This window comes from Saccopteryx bilineata, chromosome 5 (assembly GCF_036850765.1).
Source record: "Saccopteryx bilineata isolate mSacBil1 chromosome 5, mSacBil1_pri_phased_curated, whole genome shotgun sequence".
NCBI classification, from domain to species: domain Eukaryota; kingdom Metazoa; phylum Chordata; class Mammalia; order Chiroptera; family Emballonuridae; genus Saccopteryx; species Saccopteryx bilineata.
The window spans coordinates 137,677,391-137,703,732 of NC_089494.1; the positions used below are offsets into that span (position 1 = coordinate 137,677,391).

The following is a 26,342-nucleotide window of genomic DNA, read 5'->3' on the forward strand; positions in this document are numbered from 1 at the left end:
TATACAGTAACAGAAGATGGTTTGACTTTTGGTTATGGGCACACAACACAATATACAGATCATGTACCATGGAGATATACACCTGAGAGACAGGAAGAGAGAGAGAGAGACAGAGACAGAGAGAAGCATCAACTCGTTGTTTTGCTTAGTTGCTTCATTTAGTTGTGTCCTCACTGATTGCTTCTGGTACATGCCCTGGCTGGGGGTCAAACTCTGGCACTCCTGGCTGATGCTTTATCCACTGAGCAACTCTGCCAGGGCTTCAGGTGGTCCTTAATGATGGATGGCCTGTAGTTTATATAGTTATAATTCTGATATAGCCGTGGAAAAGGAGAGTATAGCATTAATCTTATCACCATCTTGTCTGGAATAGTGGTTTGATCTCCTCTCAATGAAAAAGTTCACCTTCTGTGTCTTTCCTAACTTTACAGTTTCAATTCAAGTGTATTCAACCAATTAAGCAACTAAGAATTACAAATGAGTTTACCAACACAGCATAAAATGCATAAGGGTCCTCTATAAGCCTAGTTCACAGTGCCTAGAGTACACAAATCCCTTCACCATCTCCACCAACATCACATACCATTAACACTCCATCTATCTGATGATAAATTCTCCTAAAATAGGGTCTTCTTGATATAAAGTTCTTGAAGTTCAGTTTTAAAAGGTTTAATACTGTATTCAACAGGCCAACTCAAACTTATTCTTCAAACAATTGGTAGGACTCCTCCAGACACCGTCATTTTAGTAAATAACACCTGTATGTGCACAGTTGATCAAACCAGAAACTCTCTATTACCCTCCATGTCCAATCCCTCATGAAATTCTATATTCTCCAAAATAAATCTCATCCCCTGCTTTCCATAACCACTGCCCTTTCAGTTGTGCATATTATCCCTCTGCTGGATTACTGCAGTAGCATCCTTAATTGAAAATGTCCACTCCCATCTTTTCACATTGTCTATATAGCAATAAGCCAGAGTGATGTGTTAAAAATGTACATCTGATCATGTTACTCCCTACTTAAAAGCGTTCAATGGTTCCCAACACACTTAAAATGAAATCCAAAGTCCCTTATTTATAGCTCCCTGCATGGTCTGATTCAAGGCTTCTTCCTAACCTCATTTTAGTCATTGTGCCCCTTAATCACCACACTCTAGCCACATTGGCCTCATTTTTGTTCCTCCAATCTGATAAACTCTTTCCTATATCATGACCTCCAGGTATCTTTCTCTCCCTCCAGGATACCTGTTCACTTCCACTCATTCTTCACCTAACTCCTATTCATCTCTTACTTCATATCAGCATCAAGATTCTACATTTGTTTTCTTTATCTGAGACATTATGATACCCAGTAAATAGTCACTTCTATTTTCTATTATCCAGCAAAACAAACAAAACCCAAGGGTGTATGGGTTACACAAAATAACACAATTATATATTTAAACCAATTAACTAAAGAGCACCCAAAAAGTTATTTTTAAAATATCTAAATTTTAAAAATTTGAATGTTTTGTCCTGGCTGCCATAGCTCTGTTGGTTAGAGCATTGTCCCAAAGCACAGAGGTTGTCTGTGGGTTGGAACCCCGGTCAAGACACATTCTGAAACAGATTGATATATGTTCCTGTTTCTCTCTCTCTTCCTCTTCCTCTAAAATTAATAAAATAAACATTTAAAAATAAGTAAATAAAATCTGAATGTTTTCAAAATCCACTTGCAAAAGTGTTAAGAACTTTCAAGGAAAGGAAAAAAAACAAAATGACACAGAAAAGCCTATGTGAAAAACATATTAAAACACATGGCCCACTACAAGCCAAAAGGAAAATATTACCATTAAAAAAGATTTTTAAATGAATCAAGAACAAAACATTGTTACAAGTGATTAGTTTTAGGAGAAGATAACTAAAAACCCTTATAATCATTTTTCTCTGCCCCATCTTTTGCTTTAAGAAAAGATGGGGAGGAAGCTAAATCAAAGTTTTAACTGCAAGGAGTCAATAACTGGAAAATACCTATTAGAGTCACTTCTAATTAATAATAATAAAAAGCTCTCGTGGCTGGTTACTCAAATTATTACAGCATGTTTCGGTTAAATTCCATTTAAAGGGAAAGAATAGGGGACCAGAGGAGGAAAGATGGAAAAGGATTACTACTTGCTTCCTTTACATGTCTGGAAAAGACGTCTCCCCCACTCCCGAATGTCCGCCACTGAACAATGCCTGATGGATTCTCTAGCAAAAATTGCACGCAATCAATTTGACAAGCCAAGTCTCCACCACGCTCATACCATGCCCATTTCACCATCAACCCTTTACTCTCAACTCTGCCCCTAATCCCTTCTCGCCTCCAAAACTCATGTTGGTTTAATCGCTTCCCTCCAACGATTCCTCAGAAGAAATCGCTTCCAAGAAAAGCAAATGGCAAACAGCAGCGAGCCGGGGAGGTGGAGCTTGGGGAGGGGGTGGACTGGATGCCGGGACTCACCTGGGGCTGCACGGTGCTCGAAAGGGAAAACATCTCCTTCGGGCCCTCAGCGACCACACCCGCCTGCTGATAGTGCCCTTCCGTCCACCGCCAGGCAGGGTGGCGCTGAGCCCCTTTTTTCTCCTTCTTTCCCTCCCTCCCCTTACCCGCACTAGAAATGGAAAATGGCCTCCCGAGCTTACAGCCGATGCAACCACAATGTGCCCCGGAAAGCAAAGCCGGAACGCAACAGTACTTCCGGGGCAGGGAAGCGCCGCCAACCCCAGCGTAGGTCAGCGCTCTGCCTCTCCCGATGCGGTCCTGCCGGGCTGTTGGCCCCCAAGTGGTCGATTTCACATTGACTATTACACTTGCCGGCCCCCAAAGCCCTCTGGCTGGATTATTCTTTTTCTTTGGGACGCCAGGATTATTCTTTTTCTTTGGGACCGGCGTCCTTCCTGTTAAACTTTTCCAGTTTCCTCATCAAACCTTATAATGTAATGTACTCTGTTCCCCCGGAACAGAATGAGCTGTAAGGTCTTTTGTTACGTTAGTGTTCTTTTTTTTTTTTTTTTTTTTTAAATTATTTATTTATTACAGAGACAGAGAGTGAGTCAGAGAGAGGGATAGATAGGGACAGACAGACAGGAACAGAGAGAGATGAGAAGCATCAATCATTAGTTTTTCATTGTGCGTTGCAACACCTTTGTTGTTCATTGATTGCTTTCTCATATGTGCCTTGACCGTGGGCTTTCAGCAGACCGAGCAACCCCTTGCTGGAGCCAGGGACCTTGGGTTCAAGCTCGTGGGCTCTTGCTTGAACCAGATGAGCCCGCGCTCAAGCTGGCGACCTCGGGGTCTCGAACCTGGGTCTTCGGAATCCCAGTCCGACGCTCTATCCACTGCGCCATCGCCTGGTCAGGCTGTTTTTGTTTTTATAAATTAGTGTTCTCTATCTACCTCACAACAAGTAGAAAAGTCTTCCTCTTGTTCCTAATTTGTTTCAGTTAGGCCAATTGCATCCTGTTAAAACGTCAGATTACAGCCCTGGCCGGAGAGCTCGATTGGTTAGAGCGCCCTCTAGTGGTCCCTGGTTCATCCCCGGTCAGGACACATACAGGAACAGATCTCTCCCTCCCTCTCTTTCTCTAACATAAATTTAAATTTTTTTTAATGTCCGATTACAGGGTCACCACCCGCTTCCTGCTCTTCCAGTTTTCCCGCATCTACGACTTCACTAGTCACCATTTTCCTGAACAAACCCAACCAGTTTACATGGCGGGGGGGGGGGGGGGGGGGGGATGCTCGCGAAGGAGTTTTAAAAAAAAGAAAACTGGAGGAAATTTGGATCCCAATAGCCTCCTTTGAAGGTCAAGAGAAAACTCCTCAAATCCCGTAATCCAAATTCAGGTCCACGAGGTCCCTTTTCTTGTTTGTGGCACCGCCTACCCACCCCCTCACAACAAATAAACTGGGCAATGGTCACTGCTATCAAAGTGTGGGTGGTAGGTTGGAGAAGTCCCCAGCGTCCCCGCCCTCACACCCAATGGGTCCTCCAGTGCCTACGAAGGCGAAGTGAGTGACAGGGACTTGGCTGCGCTGGGCTGGGATCCTCGAGCGCTGCGACGTGGTGACGTCACGACCCGCGGGCGGCGTAGGTGGAGCCTCACTTTGAACCCAGTTGGCGGGAGCTGTGGCTGGGAAAGCGGCGTTGGCGGCTGCTGCGGGCGTCGGTGGGGACTGGCCTGCGATGGAGCCCACCGCTGGGAACCAGGAGAGTGAGAGAGGCGCGGCTGCAGGGAAGAGCGTGAACAGGATCTCCGTGCCAAGACCTCCCTCCATTGAGGAATTCACCATAGTGAAGCCCATTAGCCGTGGCGCCTTCGGGAAGGTGTATCTGGGACAGAAAGGCGGCAAGTTGTATGCAGTGAAGGTAAGAAGTTAAGAACTAAAGCAAGAGAAAAAATCCGACCCTTCGGCCCTGCTTCCTACCGCCTTAGTTGGGCAGGCTCCAGGCCGCTGCCGCAACGAGGCTGGGTGGCCTTGCTGACGCCTGCACAGCCCTGCGACCTGACCTCACGTGGGCGTAGGCAAGTCGGTCGTCTCTCCCTGCCCCGCCCTTCTCTTCACACCGCTAATGCTTAGGAGACAGACTGTTTTAATTCCTTCAGTTTGATATGGATTAACTCCATTTTTTTCTCTTCAAACCTTCTATTAGAAATCTAGAATGTATTTTCATTTCGAGACTAACCTAAAATAGGTCCTAAATCAGTCTTTTATCCTTGCCTATAGCATTCAAGAGCTTTCGGTGTATCTGAAGCTGTTCCAGCCATTCTTGGTTATCCACTCTCAGTTTCAGATTACTCACATTTTAGCTGTCAGTAAATGTGATAAAGGGAAGAAGCCAGCAGTCTGAGTGTCAGGAGAGTTTCAACTTTCTGTTGGACATTGCTCTATGAATGTCTAGCAGGCACCTCCAAATTATGGTTGCCTAACCATGACCAGTCCTCTCCACCTAACTACCAAAACTCTGAATGTCCTGTATGTCTTCTCCACTTAATTACCACACCTTGTTTCTATTTTAACCTGAGTCATTTATCTTTCCTGTCTTTCAGCGATGTCTCCTACCTTCTCGAGGCTTGTCTTATATTCTTATTACCCGTTCCATTCCATTCCTAAGTCTGCCCAAGTACAGCCCTTCATTTTGTCTTCCACCTTCTTTAGTTCATTCTTTCTTTTCTTTCTAACTTTGCCGCGAACAGTCTGGCTAGTAATTTCAGTTCCAGGTCCTGAGTGGGAACGTAGCGGAATTAAGAAAATAGGCTTAGAGAAAAAGGATAGGCTTGGGAGGCCTCTTTGCAAAGCAAGAGATAGCTTGCAAAAAGCAAAGCTCCATTCCCCATCCTGCTTTATAGGGCAGAGAGGCCATTAATTAGCAAATCAAAGAGACCATTAAAGCAAAGTCACATTTCCAAGGCATCCCAAGAATTCTCCCAAGTACAGAAAACCCCCACCATACATAACATCTTAACTTAACAAAACAAAAGATCAGGGGTCCCCAAACTTTTTACACAGGGGGCCAGTTCACTGTCCCTCAGACCGTTGGAGGGCCAGACTATAAAAAAACTGAACAAATTCCTGTGCACACTGTACATATCTTATTTTAAAGTAAAAAAACAAAACGGGAACAAATACAATATTTAAAATAAAGAACAAGTAAATTTAACTCAACAAACTGACCAGTATTTCCATGGGAACTATGCTCCTCTCACTGACCACCAATGAAAGGTGCTCCATCTGGAAGTGCGGCGGGGGCCGGATAAATGGCCTCAGGAGGCCGCAGTTTGGAGCCCCTGATCTAGGCCCAGGCCAGTTGGCTCAGTGGTAGATCATTGGCCAGCATGTGGATGTCCTGAGTTCAGTTCCTGGTCAGGGCATACAGGAGATATGGCCATCTGCTTCTCCACTCCTCTGCGTCCTCTTCATCTCCTGCAGCGATGGCTCCATAGGTTCGAGTGCATTGGCCCCAGGCACGGCTTCTTGGAGCCTCTGCCTCAGCTGCTAAAAATAGCTCAATTGCCAGCATGGCCCCAGATGGGCAGAGCATTGGCCCTGGTGGATCCTGGTCAGGGTGCATGCAGGAGTCTCTACCTTCCTCTCACTTGGAAAAGAAGAAAAAAAAATCCACCCCCAAAACAAATGGGCTTTATCAATTTCCTTTAGTTTCTTATGGAAAGGATATCAGGCTGGAATTTACAATATAGTCTTGATTTTATTAAATACTCTAATAAATCTTTGAAAGAAATATGCTTTCTTTTCCTTGAGATATCCTGAGACTTGATCTCATTGTTACTGACCATTTGGTTAGGGCTCCACCTTTAATGTCGATTATAGTTTTGCTTCTGTACCAATTACCTTGAAACTTGAAAAAAAGCAATTAGTTATTTTCTGTTAGACAGTATTTAAGATTTAGTTTCAGTAGTTCTAACCATTCTTAAGATTTTATTTTCTAGACAGACTTCCTACATTATTCTTTTTTATGATTCTCTTTACATCCATCCAAGAATCAGAAGTAAATATATATACACACACACACACACACACACATACATACATACATATACGTGTGTGTGTGTGTGTGTGTGTGTGTATTATTTCTCTGTGTCCAGAATCTTGGTTTTCTGGGAGCTATTAAAAACTTTACTATCTTTTGACTTTGTTATTAGAAGAGCAGAATAGAATCATTTTTTCCTACTATTATGCAGGGCAGTCAGGGAACATTTGTTTACTTTTTCCTCCTCAAAAGGAATGTGATATTTTTGACACTTGATGTCACGATAAGCAGTTCTCTATTGAAAAAGTTTTGTTTTTGTTTTTTCCATATTAGCTGTTTTTCTAGCAGTTTTCTGATGGCAGTGCGAGATCCAAATGACATCTGTATGTTTTCTCTCTTCCTGATTGTTTTATGATGGTAATTTAAACGCTGATAACAATTTGTAATTTAAAAAAAATGACTGTCTATTGTCATGTTATCTACTGTAGGTTGTCAGAAAAGCAGACTTGATCAACAAAAATATGACTCATCAGGTACAGGCTGAGAGGGACGCAATGGCCCTAAGCAAAAGCCCTTTCATTGTCCATTTGTACTATTCACTGCAGTCAGCAAACAATGTCTACTTGGTGAGTAAACAATTTTACTTTTTTCTCTTATAGCAGCAATCACTGAACCCAATGACTTCAGACTCCAGTCTCTGGCCTCAGAGTACCTGGGTTTAAATTCCAGCTCTTGTACTTACTGTCTTTGGGATCTTGGCCAACTTACCTTTGCTGTTCTATTAGAGAAAAAGAGCAAATGGGGCTAGGGAGTCGTGTGTGTGTGTAGAGAGGGGGATTTATTTTAGGGAATTGCCCTCAGTGGGGTCTGGCCAGTCTGAAATCTGCAGCATAGGCTGCAGTGTAAATCTGAGAACGAGGTGACATTGTAGCTCCAGTCCGAGAGCAGTGTAGAAGCACACTTCCCTCTTCTTGGTGGCAGTGAGGGGTGGCTGCAGGTGGAGGACACACTTCAGTCTTTTTCTTTTTTTTTTAAGGCCTTGAATTGGTTGGAAGAGGCCCAACTACATTTTGGAGGGTAATCACCTTTAACTCAAAGTCTACAGATTTATTTTTTTTTTTTTTTTAAAGATTTTATTTATTTATTATAGAGAGGGGAGAGAGAGAGAGAAGGGGGAGGAGCAGGAAGCATCAACTCCCATATATGCCTTGACCAGGCAAGCCCAGGTTTTTGAACCGGCGACCTCAGTGTTTCCAGGTTGCCGCTTTATCCACTGTGCCACCACAGGTCAGGCAAAGTCTACAGATTTAAATGTTAATCTTACCTTTAAAAAAATACCTTCAGCAATATTTAGATTGATATTTCATCAAATTAATTTTTTTTAGGGGGGGTGACAGGAACAGACAGACAGGAAAGGAGAGAGATAAGAAGCATCAATTCTTTATTATGGCATCTTAGTTATTCATTGATTGCTTTCTCATATGTGCCTTGACCTGGGGGGCTACAGCAGACCAAGTGACCCCTTGCTCATGCCAGCGAACTTGGACTCAAGCTGGTGAGCCTTGCTCAAACAAGATGAGCCTGTGCTCAAACCGGCGACCTCAGGGTTTCGAACCTGGGTCCTCTGCATCCCACTCCGACACTCTATCCACTGCGCCACTGCCTGGTCAGGCCCAAATTAATCTTAAGAACCATAGCTTAGCTGAGTTTACATAAAATTAATTACAGTCATGTGTCATTCATTTTGGTCAGTAGCAGACCATATATAGCACAGTGGTCCCATAAAATTTTAATGGAGCTGAGAAATTCCTGTCTTTCAGTGACGTCTCAGTGTGGCAGTGAAGTACATTACTCAGGTGTTTGTGGTGATGCTGATGTCAACAAATCTACTAACTGCCAGTCATAAAAGTATAGCACATATAATACTATATACTGGTTTATATACTTATTATATCAATATTTTACTTCTAATCATTATCTTACAATGTACTTTTTTTTTTCTTTAGAGAGAGAGAGAGACAGACAGACAGGAAGGGAGAGTGATGAGAAGTATCAACTCATAGTTGCTGCACCTTAGTTGTTCATTGATTACTTTCTCATCTGTGCCTTGACCAGAGGGCTCTAGTCAAGCCAGTGACCTTGGTCTTCAAGCCAGTGACCACAGGGTCATGTCTATGATCCCAGGCTTAAGCCAGCGACCCTGCACTCAAGATGGATAAGGCCTACTCAAGCCAGTGACCTTGGGGTTTCGAACCTGAATCCTCAGCATCCCAGGCTGATGCTCTATCCACCACATCACCGCCTGGTCAGACTAATAAATGTTTTTAATGATTGATCTCATCAACAAAGATAAACCAACTTCTATGTACCAGGGAAACTGCTACCGTAAGGAGGAAAGAAATGACTTTCTTTTATTAAGTTCTTAGTAGTCAGTATCTTAGAGCTTAAAATTTTAGAATAATAACCAGTACATATAGAAGAATTAATAGAACTTTATAACCACACTTAACAGCAATGGAATCATCTGCAGTTATATAATGCTAAAATCATGGAATGAAAGTTTGTTGAAAAACAAGTTATTTATATAGTGTAGAAGTATCTTCCCTAGATTAATTATTAAATAAAAAGGGGGGAAAGTATTTTTTTCAATGGAGAAATCTGGGAGTCACAACTTTAAGTGATCAAAGTTAACATCACTAGTAATAGAACACACTGATGTTATAGTTGAGTGTCTAATGTGGTGGGAGTCACTCAGAAGGACTCAACATCACTAATGTAGTATTCCTGTCAAAAATGTATAATGTGAAGCCCTGGCCGGTTGGCTCAGTGGTAGAGCGTCGGCCTGGCGTGCAAGTGGTCCCGGGTTCGATTCCTGGCCAGGGCACACAGGAGAAGCGCCCATCTGCTTCTCCACCCCTCCCCCTCTCTTTCCTCTCTGTCTCTCTCTTCCCCTCCTGCAGCCAAGGCTCCATTGGAGCAAAGATGGCCGGGCGCTGGGGATGGCTCCTTGGCCTCTGCCGCAGGCGCTAGAGTGGCTCTGGTCACAACAGAGCGACGCCCCGGAGGGGCAGAGCATCCCCCTGGTGGGCGTGCCAGGTGGATCCCGGTCGGGCGCATGCGGGAGTCTGTCTGACTGTCTCTCCCCGTTTCCAGCTTCGGAAAAATACCAAAAAAAAAAAAAAAATGTATAACGTGAATGGAATTAAAAAAAAATTAATTAGATGTTATAAAAGACCGCCCCCCACTATCACTCAAAAAAAGGCTAATAACTATTTCAGATTACCTCTTTGTTAGCAGATATATGGTGAAGAATTTGGTAGTAGTGGGTCATGATCTCTTCAACTTATTCTTTTTTTTTTTTTGTATTTTTCTGAAGCTGGAAACGGGGAGAGACAGTCAGACAGACTCCCGCATGCGCCCGACCCGACCGGGATCCACCCCACACGCCCACCAGGGGCGATGCTCTGCCCCTCCGGGGCGTCGCTCTGTTGTGACCAGAGCCATCTAGCGCCTGAGGCAGAGGCCAAGGAGCCATCCCCAGCGCCCGGGCCATCTTTGCTCCAATGGAGCCTTGGCTGCGGGAGGGGAAGAGAGAGACAAAGAGGAAGGGGGGGGGGGCCGGGGGTGGAGAAGCAAATGGGCACTTTTCCTGTGTGCCCTGGCCGGGAATCGAACCTGGGTCCCCCGCATGCCAGGTCGACGCTCTACTGCTGAGCCAACCGGCCAGGGCCTTCAACTTATTCTTAAAAGCTAGCTATGCTAACCACTATTCCAACAACATAATTCAACCTATTGAATTACTCAGTGAAAATTTAAAAGTTATATATTAATAATAGTTGCTAATGTTGCCATATAATTCTTTTATGTAAAACTCTTTAGTCTGAAAAAAAGACATGCTTATGTTTATGTTAATGATGGTAATAATTGTGTTATGTTTATTATGTATCATAATTATACTAATAATTAGTAGATATTTATTGTATAGTCATATATGTGGAGAGGAGGAAAGTAAATTTGGCGAAATGCAAACAATGGTTTAATCTACATGAAGAGTATATAGAGCCTGACCAAGTGGTGGCGCAGTGGATAGAACATCAGCCTGGGATATGGAGGGCCCCAGTTCTAAACCCTAGGTTGCCGGGCACATCCACTTGAACATGGGCTCACTGGCTCAAGCGTGGGATCATAGACATAACCCCATGGTTGCTGGCTTGTGCCCAGAGGTCACTGGCTTGAAGCCCAAGCTCACTGGCTTGAGTCCAAGGACTCCAGCTTGAGCAAGGGGTCACCTGCTTTGCTGTGGCCCTCTGGTCAAGGTACATATGAGAAAACAATCAATGAATAACTAAGGTGCTGTAACAAAGAATTGATGCTTCTCATCTCTCTCCCTTCCTGTCTGTCTGTCTGTCTATCTGTCTCACCAAAAAAAGTATATGGGAAATCATTCTACTATTCTTACACCTTTTTTTTTCTTTTTGTTAATTTTTATTTAGACAATTAAATTTAACAGGGTGACATTGATCAACTAGAGTATATAGGTTTTGGGCAAATATCTTCACATCATTTGGACAGTCGATTATGTTGTATAACCATCTTACACCTTTCTGTTAAGTCTGAATTTTTGTTCAGGCTAAACAGTTTGATTTATATTTTAAAAACCATATGCAACCTGACCTGACCTAGCACTAATGCATACTGAGTGGTGCCAAGAGAATGTGCTTCATATAGAGCCAGGCGAAAAATAGGTAACTGTGATGCCCAAATAATACATGTTTTAATGTAATCACATCTGTTTTATTTTGCAACATTTATGTTCCTTTTTTAATAGGTGATGGAATATCTTATTGGTGGAGATGTCAAGTCTCTGCTACATGTATATGGTTATTTTGATGAAAAGATGGCTGTGAAATATATTTCTGAAGTGGCACTGGCTCTGGATTACCTTCATAGACATGGAATCATTCACAGGTGAAAACTGACTTTTCTACAAACGATTGCTTAAAAACATAACTAATCAAATTATTTCTTAAATATTTGCATAACCACTTGCCCGTATAGCTAGGTTATCTGAAGTTTATCACTGGCTTGTATGAGTTTACAAATTCTATCAGCTCTTCCATCATCTCATGTTTTTATAATATAGTGCTTTGACCATGAGTATACTGTTTTATTATGATGAATATTGAATAGTTTTTCTCTTCCTTTACCATCACACAAAAGTACTATATTTTGTAATCCTAGCTAATTTATAGTATTTTGCTCTGTGTAAGAAAAGTCAGGTTAAGTGGCTCTGCTCTGTGAAACCTTGTTCTTAACCTCCTTGAATGAGACATGTAGGGTTTTGACGTGGCTTTAGTTTTATTTTATCTAATGAGATTGATTTCTTTTAATGGACGATCTAATGAATAATGCAGAAGTTTACCATTAAATCAGTTAACTTTCTTGTAGATTCATATATATAAAATATGATTTACTTTTTAGACTTTTCTGCAGTTTTAGAGCCACAAATGAGTGTCTTCTTTTAAAGAAAATAAATAGGATTTCAGACTTCTTTAACTTTTTTCCCCTAATAATTCTGACATTAAAACTAGCTCTTATTTAGTTACCTGCTATTTGTTTTTTGTGTGTACAGGGATTTGAAACCAGACAATATGCTTATTTCTAATGAAGGTCATATTAAACTAACAGATTTTGGGCTTTCCAAAGTTACTTTGAATAGAGGTAAGAAAAATAGCAGGTAAATACCTTTTTCATAATCCAACAAATTTTAGACAGTACATTTGATTAATTAATACTGTTTTCTTTGTTCATTTATAATGAATAAACTTTGATGATTATTTGTTCTAAAACATACTGGAAAGATATAATAGTACCTGTTTTTCAATTAAAGATAAAAGAGGGAATAATTATTTTTAAATCCTTGAAGACCCCTGAAGATCTTTGAATCTTCAAAGAGGAACTCACAATTTCTATTCTTTTGACTTTTTCTCTCTATTGAAACTGGTTCTGACCAATTAAATGTCAGTAAAATGACTAAAATAACTATATGATGAATAGTTAATACCTAAAGAACTTATTCAAACATACCTGAACGCCTATGAGACCTTGGTAAACATAAAATTTATACACACATATTAAAAATAATAAATGAATCATTTTACACTACTAAGCTAGCAAAAAAAGGAGAACTTATTGCTTTATCAATATAAGGTATAAATGAAATTTGTTAAGTTCATATTTTCGGTCTATCTTTAAAAGTCTTATATCCCTTGCAAAGTTATATTTCATACTTCTATTTTTGATATATAAAAAAATAGTATGATATGTGTGAATGTTTTCTTTATTATCATTGGCTGAGTTGATTAATCATGGAATTCTTGAGAAATTCATTTAGCAGTTTTGTAAGTTTTTATCTATTTTTTTAATTAAATTTACTACGGTGACATTGGTTAATAAAATTGTATACGTTTCAGGTATACAATTCTATCATATATCATCTGTATTTTATATTATTAGCTCACCACCCCAACTCAAGCCATCCTTCATCACTATTTATACCCTCTTTACCTTCTTCTACCTCTCCCCACCTTTGTTAAGATTGAATTATTTTATTTTATAGTGTTATGCATTGAATCCTATAAAAATCTGTCAATTTCTCTCCCCCCAAGTTACAAGCGGGGAGTCAGTCAGACAAACTCCCACGTGCCCCCGACTGGGGTCCATCCAGCATGCCCACAGGGGGCGATGCTCTGCCCATCTGAGGCGTTGCTCCATTGCCACTGGAGCCATTCTAGCGCCTGAGGGGGAGGCCATGGAGCTGCCCTCAGTGCCCAGGCCAACTTTGCTCCAGTGGAGCCTTGGTTTTGGGAGGGTAAAAGAGAGAGGAAGAAGAGGGAGAAGGGTAGAGAAGCAGATGGGCGCTCCTTTTGTGTGCCCTGACCAAGAATCTAACCTGGGACTTCCACACGCCGGGTAAACGCTCTACCTCTGAGCCAACTGGCCAGGGCCAAAATCTGGCACTTTCTATCTTGGCCTACACTTGCACATTTTAATTAACTTGAAAGGCCCATAATTTGTGTTAATACCTTAAGTAGATCCTGATTTAGAAATTTAACTTATAATCCTACTATCTTGATTCCTTTCTTAGTTTTTCGTACCACCTCCGTTTCTAATCGTATTTGATTTATCAGGAATTACTTTGTTGTCCTAGACAGGTGGCTTAGTTGATAAAGCGTTGACCTGGTGAGCCAGAGGTTATGGGTTCAACCACTAGTCAGAGCACAATAAGAAGCAATCAATGAGTACACAATTAAATGGAACAACTAAGTGAAATAATGAGTTGATGTTCCCCATATCTCTCTCTCTTCCCCCCCTTTCTTAAATCAATGGGAAATACATTTTTTAATTATTTTGTTGCCAATGAAATAATATACTTGTTTAGTGACTACTCCCTGAAAAGCTAAGACTTGAGGTCATTACACTTGGTTCTGCTCATTCTAGACTTAGCTTTATGTGTTTATCTATAAGATCTGGCTTTCTGGGTATATTTGTCTTGTACAAACTCATTTGTAGGTAACTTAATTTGGAAAGAGGAGCAAAATTCAGAACAGATGACTATAGACTTAGTCATTGACAGTTGAAGTTTTTAAAGAATTTCATATACTTTTCATGCATAGATATCAATATGATGGATATCCTTATAACACCATCAATGGCTAAACCTAGACAAGATTATTCAAGAACCCCAGGACAAGTATTATCTCTCATCAGCTCTTTGGGATTTGTAAGTACTTGATAAGAAAAAAACTCACATAACATACCCTTTTGTGTTTACCATGTAAAATTTTATTTGTTTGTTTGTTTGTTTATTGTGTGTGAGAGAGAGAAATATCATTTTGTTGTTCTGTTTAGTTATACATTCATGGGTTGATTCTTGTATGCACCCTGACTAGGGATTGACCCCACAACCTTGGCTTATCAGGACAACACTCTAACCAACTACTACGGGGCTAGGGCACCATTTAAAATTTAAAAACCTTTTATTTTTCTCTCTCTCTCTCTTTTTAGTAAATTATGAAAATTAACACAAATATCAAGCATGTTAAGTTACTTTACACTTCGTCTACTTAGGTGGTAGAATTGTCTATGCGCTCAGATGATGTTTTTGTGGAGATCAATGTTAACATTTGTGTTTCCTTTGTCTGTTTCACAGCACCTGCCAGTTGCAGAAAAAAGTCAAGATGCCGCAAATATTTTTTCAACTCATGTATCTGAAACATCACAACTTTCCCAAGGACTAGTATATCCTATGTCTGTGGATCAGAATGACAGTACTCCTTATTCTAGCACACTACTAAAATCATGTGAGTATAAAAGATAGTTCACTTCAAATATTAGTTTAAAAAAATTTAAATGCAAATATTTGAACAGTCTATGGCATTCATGTATTTCATTATTTAGACACTATTTCTGACAGATTTTTTTTTCTTTTTTCTGAAGCTGGAAACAGGGAGAGACAGTCAGACAGACTCCCGCATGCGCCCGACCGGGATCCACCCGGCATACCCACTAGGGGCGACGCTCTGCCCACCAGGGGGCGATGCTCTGCCCCTCCAGGGCTTCGCTCTGCCTCGACCAGAGCCACTCTAGCGCCTGGGGCAGAGGCCAAGGAGCCATCCCCAGCACCCGGGCAATCTTTGCTCCAATGGAGCCTTGGCTGCGGGAGGGGAAGAGAGAGAGAGACAGAGAGGAAGGAGGGGCGGGGTGGAGAAGCAAATGGGCGCTTCTCCTATGTGCCCTGGCCGGGAATCGAACCGGGGTCCCCCACACGCCAGGCCGACGCTCTACTGCTGAGCCAACCGGCCAGGGCCTGACAGATATTTTTATAGATTTTTAACTCAACAGAACAAAATGTCTGGCTAATGAGATATTCTTCAATTATCTATAACATAAAAATAATCATTGAGTAGTTCACTACTATATTGTTCTACTGGAAATCTTATAGAGCGAAGAGGTAGTACCTATAATGTTGTATTTCTTGTAAAATTATTTCTGAAAGAGTTTTGAAATAAAACAGAAAAGTTACAATTTTTTTTTTTTTGAAACTATGTTTATTCCAGCCAGGAACAGTGAAACAAGGAAGGGTTTAGGAGAGCGGGAGCAACAGGAGGGCCGGGCGGGGCTGCTTTGGCTCCCTGGGAAGGGAGAGAAGAGGGGGCCAGGCCACAGACTCAGGGGCTTAGCCCAGATGAGCCGCTGCTGCCCACTGCTCTGCTCCCTGGCTGTAAATCTTGTGGAGACCCTTAGAGTCAGGAGATGCACGCCTGTGGGGGGAAAAGAGCGGTAGGGACAGGTATGGGTATGCCTCTGGGAGGTAGAGCACGTGAAAAATGAAAAGTCATTTGTTAAGTAGCACACAATAAAAGACAGAGTGAAGTATTAGCAGAGGAGAGTGGGATATTTGACATTCGTATGGCACCTCACCCTTTATAGCTTGGCAACTGCGGATACTTTAGTTCTCTGAATTCATGTTCTCCATTTTGGGAATGTGAATAATGATACTCTGAAGGATAATTAGTGTTAGCTGTTTTCATGGATATTACCTCATTTTAAATTCGGTCCTCAGCTAATCTACATATCTAGAACATATATGTGGTATTTTTGTCTTTTTTGCAAATGAGAAAGCTAATATTTGAAAATACTTAGTTACGTACTAGTAAATGGTAACCCAGATCCTGACTGTAAATACAGTTTTCTGTTCACTTACCCTTTCCTCCAAGTTCAGTGAATCTTGTTCCTTTTGACAAAATCTACTGTAAAAATGAAAATGGCTGAAATACACATATATAGCTTTGATAAACAGAGACTGTTAAAATAGGTAATATGCTGATGTTACTTTATAGGCTTAGTTTTCAGAAAAAATAATTGCAACTCCCTTAGTCATCCTTTTATCAGAATTAGATAGGTGCAAGGCACTGTGTGCTGTTGATATAAAAATGGGGAGAAGACATCCTTGCCTCAGAAGAAATTACAATTTTGTGAGTACAGGTATAAAAGTATAACAATATCAGTCCTTTAAAATAAGTGCCACAGAAGCATACTTTTGTGCAACACAGAAAGAGACAAATACTAACTAGGAAAATCAGGAATGCTTCTAAATAGAGTTATAACAACAGCCAGGATAGACCCAGAAAGGGGAATCAGGAACTTAATAGCTCCAAGTATAATGGGAAAGGGCATTTCAGGTAGAGGCACTAGCATGAGCAAAGGCATGGGCACATGGAAGTATATTCCATCTTTACACCCTAGGGACTAAATGTGTTATATGAGAATAGGAAGTATGTCCAGTGGAAAAGAAAGCTTAGCAAAGAGATGAAGAAGGATCAGGTATCATTACAGGGAAACTAGAATTTAAGCTATAGAGAAAGGGAAGCCATCAAAAGTTCCAAAGTAGAGAATGATGTGATTGTATCCACTGTACAGAAAGTAGGCATACAGCATGTACATCGTGTTGGGTGAGACACAAGTTCTCTATAACAGAAAAAGGCAGCTGAGCAGTTTGGTCAGATATCAAGGTACTCTGTGTCCAAAGGGTTTCAAGAATTCCATTGACAGGCTTTACTTACCAAAAAGAAAGTTGTTGGAGATGGGCTTTGAAATTCTTCTTCCAGATTTAAAGTTCTCTGACCAGGCGGTGGCACAGTGGATAGAGCGTCAGACTGGGATGAAGAGGACCCAAGTTCGAGATCCCGAGGTCGCCAGCTTGTGCGCGGGCTCATCTGGTTTGAGCAAGGCTCACCAGCTTGACTCAAGGTCTCTGGCTCGAGCAAGGTGTTGCTCAGTCTACTGTAGCCCCCTGGTCGAGGCACATGTGAGAAAGCAATCAATGAACAACTAAGATGTTGCAATGAAAAACTGATGATTGATGCTTCTCATCTCTCTCTGTTCCTGTCTGTCCCAATCTATCCCTCTCTCTGACTCTCTCTCTGTCTCTGTAAAAAAATAAAATAAAAAATAAGTGGAACAACAAACTGATATATATTTCTCTCTCTCTCTCTTCCCAAAATCAGTTAATAAAAATAATAATAATAATAAAGTTCTCATGAGATTTATTAAATCAAAATTATGTAAGACTAAGAAATTATTTGGGATTAAAGTTGTGTTTACCTATTTTGAAAAAAGGAAAACAAGATAAAAGTATCATCTTATATAGATATAAAATATTTATATTTTATGTATTCTGGTCTTTGGTAAAAGCATTATTGTCTATTGTGTCTCATTATAACTTCAGGAGCAATGATTTTTGGCATCATTATTTATTTGATAAAGGAACATATGTCCTGTTGATAGTGCTGCTTTCTTCCACTAGCTCACTCTTAGCCAGTTTGCCATTACTTATTCACACTTATAAGCACGTAAACCCTAACATTAAAATAAAGCTATTTTTTTGTTTTGTTTTGTTTTGTTTTTTACAGAGACAGAGAGAGTCAGAGAGAGGGACAGATAGGGACAGATAGACAGGAATGGAGAGAGATGAGAAGCATCAATCATCAGTTTTTCGTTGCGACACCTTAGTTGTTCATTGATTGCTTTCTAATATGTGCCTTGACCGTGGGGCTACAGCAGACCGAGTAACCCCTTGCTTGAGCCAGCGACCTTGGGTCCAAGCTGGTGAGCTTTGCTCAAGCCAGATGAGCCCGCACTCAAGCTGGCGACCTCGGGGTCTCGAACCTGGGTCCTCTGAATCCCAGTCTGGCGCTCTATCCACTGCGCCACCGCCTGGTCAGGCTAAAGCTATAGTTTTAATTAAATACAGGTCAAATGGTAAATTTAGTCACGTTCCAGCCCCATATTACTTCTGGATTTAGCACATCAATAATGTTCCTTTATCAAGAAGATTTTCAAATTAGGTAATGAATATTCAAATGGATTTTCTATAAATTGGGCCCATGTCCTGATTTTTAACTTTATGAATGTGGAGAGTTTTTTCTTTAACTTTCAGAACAGTGTTGGAATGCCAAAAACACCAAAAGCCAACTTTGTGGGTTGGGTAATGTTTACATAACAATAGCTCTGTTGCACATTACTTAATACTTAGTTCAGTGAGGAAGTAAGAAAGATGTGACATAAGTGTTGATATTTTCTCTTCCCTGCAGACCTTGAAACAGTTGCCTCCAACCCTGGAATACCTGTCAAGTGTCTAACCTCTAGTCTGCTCCAGTCTAGGAAAAGGCTGGCTACATCAAGTGCCAGTAGCCAGTCCCACACGTTTGTGTCCAGTGTGGAGTCTGAGTACCACGGCAGCCCCAGATGGGAGAGGGATGGCCAGGTTAGAGAGATTTCTCTTAGCCACGACCAACTACTTATGTGAAATTAATGATAAAAATATTTCTACCCTTTCCTTAAAATTCTATATAGAAATGAAACTGCTACATGCACAGCAGTTGTAGTCTTCATTTTCCTGTACATTCTATCAAATTCTTTTGAAATATTTTATTTCTCATTCAAATGTCACATTGTCAATTGAATTTGATTCCAATTTTTGAAATTTTTGCTGTAAATTAATAGTTAATGTTTGGCTTCTAGGCATCTAAATAGACTTGTTTTGTCTAATTCTCTACCATGACACAAACATTAGCTTATTGATTTTTATTAACCTGTATCTTATTTTCCTTTCCTTTTAACTTATTTATTGATTTTAGAGAGAGAGGAGGGAAGAGAGAGAAAAAGAGAGAAGAGAGAGATCAAGCATCAACTTGTACTTGCTTCACTTTAGTTGTTCACTGATTGCTGCTTGTACGTGCTTTTACCGAGAGTCAGATGGTCTCAAGCTGAACAAGCAACCTTGGGCTTCAAGCCTGTGACCTTTGGGCTCAAGCTGGCGACCTTGGGATCATGTTGATGATGCTGTGCTCAAGCTGGTGACCCCGGGGTTTCCAAGCAGAGTCCTTAGTGTCCCAGGCCAGTGCTTTGGCCAGTGCACCACCACCTGCCAAGCTGCCTATACTGTATCTTATTTTTAAACTCACACTCTCTTATTCTATGCTATTTTCTACCAGTTTCTCATTAAATGGAATAGTAACTCTTCTGGATCAGAAATAATTTTTAGACCACAAAAATAATATAGGTGTAACTTTAAAAGTACCTATTCTAAGACGCTTGCTAAGTGAATGAATTTATTTAGTTATTTTATTTAATTTATATATTCTGTTTTTCACTGAGGTATTATTAAAGCTAATAAATTTTAAACATGAGAAGAACTAAAATTTTAAATTATAATAAAGCTTCCTTCATAAAATGCCAATAAAATAATGTTAGATTAGAATAATTTAGTACAACCTGACCAGTGGTTTGCAGTGGATAGAATGTCGACCTGGGATTCTGAGGTCCCAGGTTCAAATCCCGAGGTCGCCAGCTTGAGCATGGACTCATCCTGCTTGGGCACAGGCCCCCCAGCTTGAGCTTGGGGTCACTATCTTGAGCCCAAAAATCACTGGCTTGAAGCCAAAGTTGCTGGCTTGAGCAAGGGGTCACTGGCTTGACTGGAGCCCCGCCCCCTGGTCAAGGCACATGTGAGAAAGCAATCAATGAATGACTGGAGTGCCGCAACCACGAGTTGATGCTTCTCATCTGTCTCTCCTCCCTCTCCCTCACTCTATCTTGCCCCCTAAATAAAAAAGAATAATGGTAGTACACAAAGGATAGATAAACCTTCCATTTGATAAAATAATTTGGATTGTATTTGATTTTTATTCTTAATCATATGCTTTTCATTATTATTGGATATTTGCATTTTACAAGTAAGGTCAAATTATTTTAGTTGAGGCTGGATTTCTCCATTTTTTTCCTTCTCTCTTTATAGGCTTCTCTATATATAATATGTATATGTTACAGAATAAACCAGCTTTGCATTCCTACTACTATTTCATTTCTGTCCTATTCAAGAAAGACATACACTATTTCAACTATAAACAACTTTACCTTGCCTGACCAAGCGGTAGAACGGTGGATAGAGCGTCAGACTGGGACATGGAGGACCCAGGTTCGAGACCCCAAGGTTGACAGCTTGAGCACAGGCTCACCAGCTTGAGCACAAGATCACCGGCTTGAGTGTGGTATCATAGACATGACCCCATGGTCGCTGGCTTGAGCCCAAAGGTTGCTGGCTTGAAGCTCAAGGTCACTGGCTCCAGCAAGGGGTCACTCACTCTGCTGTAGCCCCCCCAGTCAAGGCACATGTGAGAAAGCAATCACTGAACAACTAAGGAGCTGCAACGAAGAATTGATGTTTCTTATCTCTCTCTCTCCCTCTCTATCTGTTCCTATCTGTCCCTCTCTCTGACTCTTGTTTCTGTAAAAAAAAATAAATAACAGCTTTGCCTTCTTTTTCCTATTTCTGCATCCCAAAGAAGTGCATTGATTGGATTATAGTAGTGCTTCTCTAGTCACAAACCATCAGCACTCAGTAGAAGGATAAGAGACCCCTCATAAGCCCTATGCTAGTGCCCAAATGTATCATTTTCTTTTTTTTTTTTTTTTTTTTTTCTGAAGCTGGAAACGGGGAGAGACAGTCAGACAGACTCCCGCATGCGCCCGACCGGGATCCACCCGGCACGCCCACCAGGGGCGACGCTCTGCCCCTCCGGGGCGTCGCTCTGCCAAGACCAGAGCCACTCAAGCGCCTGGGGCAGAGGCCAAGGAGTCATCCCCAGCGCCCGGGCCATCTTTGCTCCAATGGAGCCTTGGCTGCGGGAGGGGAAGAGAGAGACAGAGAGGAAGGAGGGGTTGGGGGTGGAGAAGCAAATGGGTGCTTCTCCTATGTGCCCTGGCCGGGAATCGAACCCGGGTCCCCCGTACGCCAGGCCGATGCTCTACCGCTGAGCAAACCGGCCAGGGCTATATTGCTTCTTAATGCTGTTATCATTGGTCTTTTGTTCCATTGGAAAGTGGGAATATGTAGCATAATAATTTTTGGGGTCAATTATTCCACCTAAGTGGACAGAGGTTTAACAGGTTTAAGAATAACAGCTTTATACAGCTAAATAAAGGGCCCTCTCCTCACCCCTCAGGAAAGTGATCATGCATTGGACTCAACAGTGATGAGCTGGAATACAGCTGAAAAGCCTTCGTGTACAAACTCTGCAAACACTGTCGAGACCAGAAGCTTCAGTCAGAAGGCTCTTGAGTTAGCCCTTTCTCCCATTCAGAACAGCAGTGCCATTCCTGCCGGTGGAAGCTCGTGTGTAAACCTTGCCAAAAAGTGCTTCTCCGCGAAGGTGTCTTGGGAAGCAAGAGAGCTGGATAGAAATAATATTAACATGGCCGCTGACATAAGACAGTCTGGTTTGCATCAGTCAAATCAGGGGGCTATGGATTCTGCTGGTATGATTGAAGAGCACCTTGGGAAAAGAAGTATAAAGAGACATTTTGAGTTGGTTGACTCCAGTCCTTGTCAGAAAACCATACAGAATAAAAAAAGTTGTACAGAGTATAAACAAAGTAATAAAATGAGAGATTGTTATACAAATCAAAGTACGGGCTTAACAACTGAAGTTCAGGACCTTAAGCTGTTGGTATATAGTCAGCAAAATGACTGTGCTAATAAGGAGAACATGGTTAATTCTGTTATGGATAAACAACAAACACCAGAAAAAACACCTATCCCAATGATAGCAAAAAATCTTATGCGTGAGCTGGATGAAGATTGTGACAAGAATAATAAGGACAACTTAAGTTCTAGTTTTCTATGTTCTGATGATGATAGAGCTTCTAAAAGTATTTGTATGGACTCTGATTCATCCTTCCCTGGAGTTTCTATAATGGAAACTCCATTAGAAGGGCAGTCCTTAGAGCCAAACAAAAGCATCAAAGAATCTTCTTTTGAAGAACCAAATATTGAAGACCTACTTACTGTGTCACTCAGCTGCCAGGAAAGTACCTTGCCAAATGGTGACAAGAATCCTGCTGTCCAAAACAGTAACCAAAAAATGTTAGCTCCTTTGGAGGTGTTGAAAACATTAACCTTCTCCAAAAGAAATGCTGTAGCTTTTCGAAGTTTTAACAGCCATATTAATGTATCCAGTAACTCAGAACCATCCAAAATGAGCATAACTTTAGATGCAATGGATATTTCATGTGCTCATAGTGGTTCATATCCCATGACCATAACGCCTACTCAGAAAGAAAGACCCTACTTGCCATATCAGGTATGTTATAACTTTCTAACCCTTTGTTTTTTGGATTGTAGAAAAGTAAGCTATGAAGGCCAGACTCTTGCCCCTCAGATAGAGTATGTGTTTGTAAGCATACAGTTTTGTTTTATTTGTTGGAAAACTATTGACTGTGGAAGTTTTATTTTTATTTTTTATTATTATTATTTTTTTGTATTTCTCTGAAGTTGGAAACGGGGAGGCAGTCAGACAGACTCCCGCATGCGCCCGACCGGGATCCACCCGGCATGCCCACCAGGGGACGATGCCCTGCCTTCTTGGGGCGTCGCTCTGCCACAATCAGAGCCATTCTAGCGCCTGAGGCATAGGCCACAGAGCCATCCTCAGCGCCCGGGCAAACTTTGCTCTAATGGAACCTTGGCTGCAGGAGGGGAAGAGAGAGACAGAGAGAAAGGAGAGGGGGAGGGGTGGAGCAGCAGATGGGCGCTTCTCCTGTGTGCCCTGGCCAGGAATCGAACCCGGGACTCCTGCACACCAGGCCGATGCTCTACCACTGAGCCAACTGGCCAGGGCCGGACTGGAAGTTTTAATGCAGATAGATAAAGCTAGTAGTAATGTTTATTCTTAACTACAATGCTGCCTTCACTTGTATTACTCTATATACTTTCATGTATGTAGAGTCATATTTTCACCTGACCAGGCGGTGGTGCAGTGAATAGAGCATCATACTGGGATGCAGAGGACCCAAGTTCGAGACTCGGAGGTTGCCAACTTGAGTGCAGGCTCATCTGGTTTGAGCAAAGCTTGCCAGCTTGGACCCAAGGTCACTGGCTTGAGCAAGGGGTCACTCGGTCTGCTGAAGGCCCGCAGTCAAGGCACATATGAGAAAGCAATCAATGAACAACTAAGGTGCCACAATGAAAAACTGATGATTGATGCTTCTCATCTCTCTCCATTCCTGTCTGTCTGTCCCTATCTATCCCTCTCTCTGACTCGCTCTCTGTCTCAAAAAAATAATAATAATAAAAAAGAATCACATTTTCACTTGATCCCAGAAACTGTGAGTTATGAAATTTTAAGTCTACTCTGCTGTCTTCTAAAGATACACTTAGATGATCTCTTCTTGCCAGAAAAAAAATTGAAAATATATCTTATTTTTTTTCTTTAAGATTTATTGATTTACAGGGTGGGGGGTGGAGTGAGAAGTATCAACTCATAGTTCCTTCACTTTAGTTGTTATTGATTGCTTGTCATATGTACCTTGACCAGGCAAGACCAAGGTTTCGAACTGGCAACCTCAGCATTCCCCATCGACACTATCCACTGCACCATCATAGGCCTATTTGTTTATTTCCTAACCCTTTTTATCTAAATCTTTTTATCCTAAATCTTTTTATTTAATTCCCTTGGAAAGACATGATAATACACAAAGTAGAAACCCTGAATTACAAAGTTTGGGTTGTTTATTCAGAACTTACTGAGTGACTTAGAAGTCCCTTACCCTCCAAGCCTCTCTTTTTCATCCATCTGTAGAATATAATGACACCTATCCTGGTCTCACAGAGTCCTTATGAGAGAACAAAATATCTTAAAAACTAAAACGTCAGTTAGCACAAGGGTTGTTTGTGTTTATTTCTACCTTCTGTTTATCCTAATATTTCAGTCCTTTTGTCAGCCGCAGCCTTCTTCCCCCAGTGACTATTTAAGCTTGCTTTAATCCATGCTATCAAGACTTGTTTCGCCTGATCAGGTGGTGTTGCAGTGGATAAAGCATCAGACTAGGACATGGAAGATCTAGGTTCGAAACCCTGAGGTCTCCTGCTTGAGTGCAGGCTCATCCGGCTTGAGCACAGGGTTGCTGGCATGAGTGTGGGACCATAGACATGACCTCATGGTCTCTGACTTGAGCCCAGAGGTCACTGGCTCAAGCAAAGGGTCACTCGCTCTGCTGAATTCCCCTATCTCCCCCTCCCCCCGTCAAGGCACATATGAGAAAGCAATCAATGAACAACTAAGGTACCGCTACAAAGAGTTGATGCTTCTCATCTCTCTTCCTGTCCCTGTCCGTCTCTCTCTGTCTCTTTTACACATACACACAAAAAATGACTTGTTTTTAAATGATTGTTGCATATCTAGATCTTATTGAAATAGTTGGGCCTGACCTGTGGTGGCGCAGTGGATAAAATGTCGACCTGGAACTCTGAGGTCGCCGGTTCAAAACCCTGGGCTGCCTGGTCAAGGCACATATGGGAGTTGATGCTTCCTGCTCTCCAACCCCTCCTTTCTAAAATGAATAAATAAAATCTTTAAAAAAAAAAGAAATAGTTATTGTCCCCTAAGCTATTGAATATCACTAAATATTAGGACTTCTCAAAATTATAATTAGTTCTGAGTCCTTTTTCAAAATCATTTAAGGATTTGAGTGTGTCCTTCATGCCCAGCAACCTAACTTGTTTGTTTTGGCATTTCTGTTCAACGTGAAAGGAATTAAGATATTTATTGTATTTTAACAACTCTTTTTAAATCAGGAGACCCCAAATCAAGTCAAGTCAGGAACTCCATATCGGACTCCAAAGAGTGTGAGAAGAGGGGCGGCCCCAGCGGATGACGGGCGAATTCTGGGCACCCCAGACTACCTCGCACCTGAGCTGTTGCTCGGCAGGGCCCATGGTAAGGCATGTGTGTCTTGAGTTTTTGAAGTGTTATCTATCACTGCATTTTCTTTTGAGATAAAACTTTTAAATTTCTTTGGTACTTGAATTACCTAAAGTAGAAGACAATTAACTCATGCAATGTCCTTTTCTCCTTATGTGGCATTTATGACAGGAAAAGAAGACAGGCAGCCATGTTTCTTTGCTCCTGGTACAATCTCAGGGATATAGGGAAGCCCCGCCCTTCACCCCCTGGTTATCTTTGCTCTAAATGTCTCAAGTTTGTTGTAGTTTTGGCTCAGAAAATAGAAAGTTGAGCCTAAACTTCTGTTCAGTCTTCAGAAGCCTGTTCCTGTTTAGAACTTACCCTCACTTATACCCTCACCAGAAGTGTCAAGCCAGAAATAAGCTATTCTTCAAACTGCAACATAGGAATGAAAGGATGACATTTTCACTTACCCTTTTTTCCCTTTCTACATTCTTTTCTTTTTTTTATTATTTTTTAATTTATTGTGTGTGTGATTTTTTTAGAGAGCTTAAGGGAAAGAGAGACATTGATTTGTTGTTCAACTTAATTATGCATTTGTTGGTTGATTCTCGTAGGTGCTCTGACCAGGGATTGAATCCACAACTTGGGCATATGGGGTAGACACTCTAACCAACTGAGCTACCTGGCCAGGACTTCATTCCTACATTCTAAAATGGACTGTATTTGTCTCCTAGGGCTACTGTAACAAAGTACCACAAACTGTGTACTTTGTTGTTTCTGTGGTTCAAAACAACAGAAATTTATGGTCTCACAGCTCTGAAGGTTAGAAGTCTAAGTTCAAGGTGTTGACAGGACTGTGCTCCCTGTGACACCTGTGGGGGAACTCTTCCTTGCCTCTTAGCTTCTGATAGTTTGCTGGCAACCTCTGCTGTTCCTGGGCTTGTAGATGCATCACTCCAATCTTCCCACTTTATATGGTTTTCTCCGTGTCTCTATGGTCACATGGCTGTGTTCT

The 26,342-nt window shown here is 41.4% G+C and overlaps 2 protein-coding genes across 6 annotated transcripts in view; one reads left to right on the forward strand and one right to left on the reverse strand.

Annotated features, from left to right (window-relative positions):
• The window catches only part of YME1L1 (YME1 like 1 ATPase), an 85,720-nt gene extending 83,067 nt beyond the window's left edge, over positions 1–2,653 (reverse strand). Inside the window, exon 1 of one of the 2 annotated variants that reach the window (XM_066280609.1) lies at positions 2,486–2,653. In XM_066280609.1, coding sequence (XP_066136706.1) covers positions 2,486–2,518 — 33 coding nt within the window. In that variant the 5' untranslated portion in view covers positions 2,519–2,653. The remainder of the gene's footprint in view (positions 1–2,485) is intronic. The other variant, XM_066280608.1, reaches the window with a different exon arrangement.
• Positions 2,654–4,121: 1,468 nt separating this feature from the next.
• The window catches only part of MASTL (microtubule associated serine/threonine kinase like), a 39,502-nt gene continuing 17,281 nt past the window's right edge, over positions 4,122–26,342 (forward strand). For 3 of the 4 annotated variants that reach the window (XM_066280603.1, XM_066280604.1, XM_066280605.1), the window contains exons 1-9: positions 4,122–4,397; positions 7,007–7,144; positions 11,347–11,486; positions 12,151–12,239; positions 14,195–14,301; positions 14,731–14,881; positions 18,674–18,846; positions 21,587–22,723; positions 25,216–25,357. In XM_066280603.1, coding sequence (XP_066136700.1) covers positions 4,215–4,397; positions 7,007–7,144; positions 11,347–11,486; positions 12,151–12,239; positions 14,195–14,301; positions 14,731–14,881; positions 18,674–18,846; positions 21,587–22,723; positions 25,216–25,357 — 2,260 coding nt within the window. In that variant the 5' untranslated portion in view covers positions 4,122–4,214. The remainder of the gene's footprint in view (positions 4,398–7,006; positions 7,145–11,346; positions 11,487–12,150; positions 12,240–14,194; positions 14,302–14,730; positions 14,882–18,673; positions 18,847–21,586; positions 22,724–25,215; positions 25,358–26,342) is intronic. The other variant, XM_066280607.1, reaches the window with a different exon arrangement.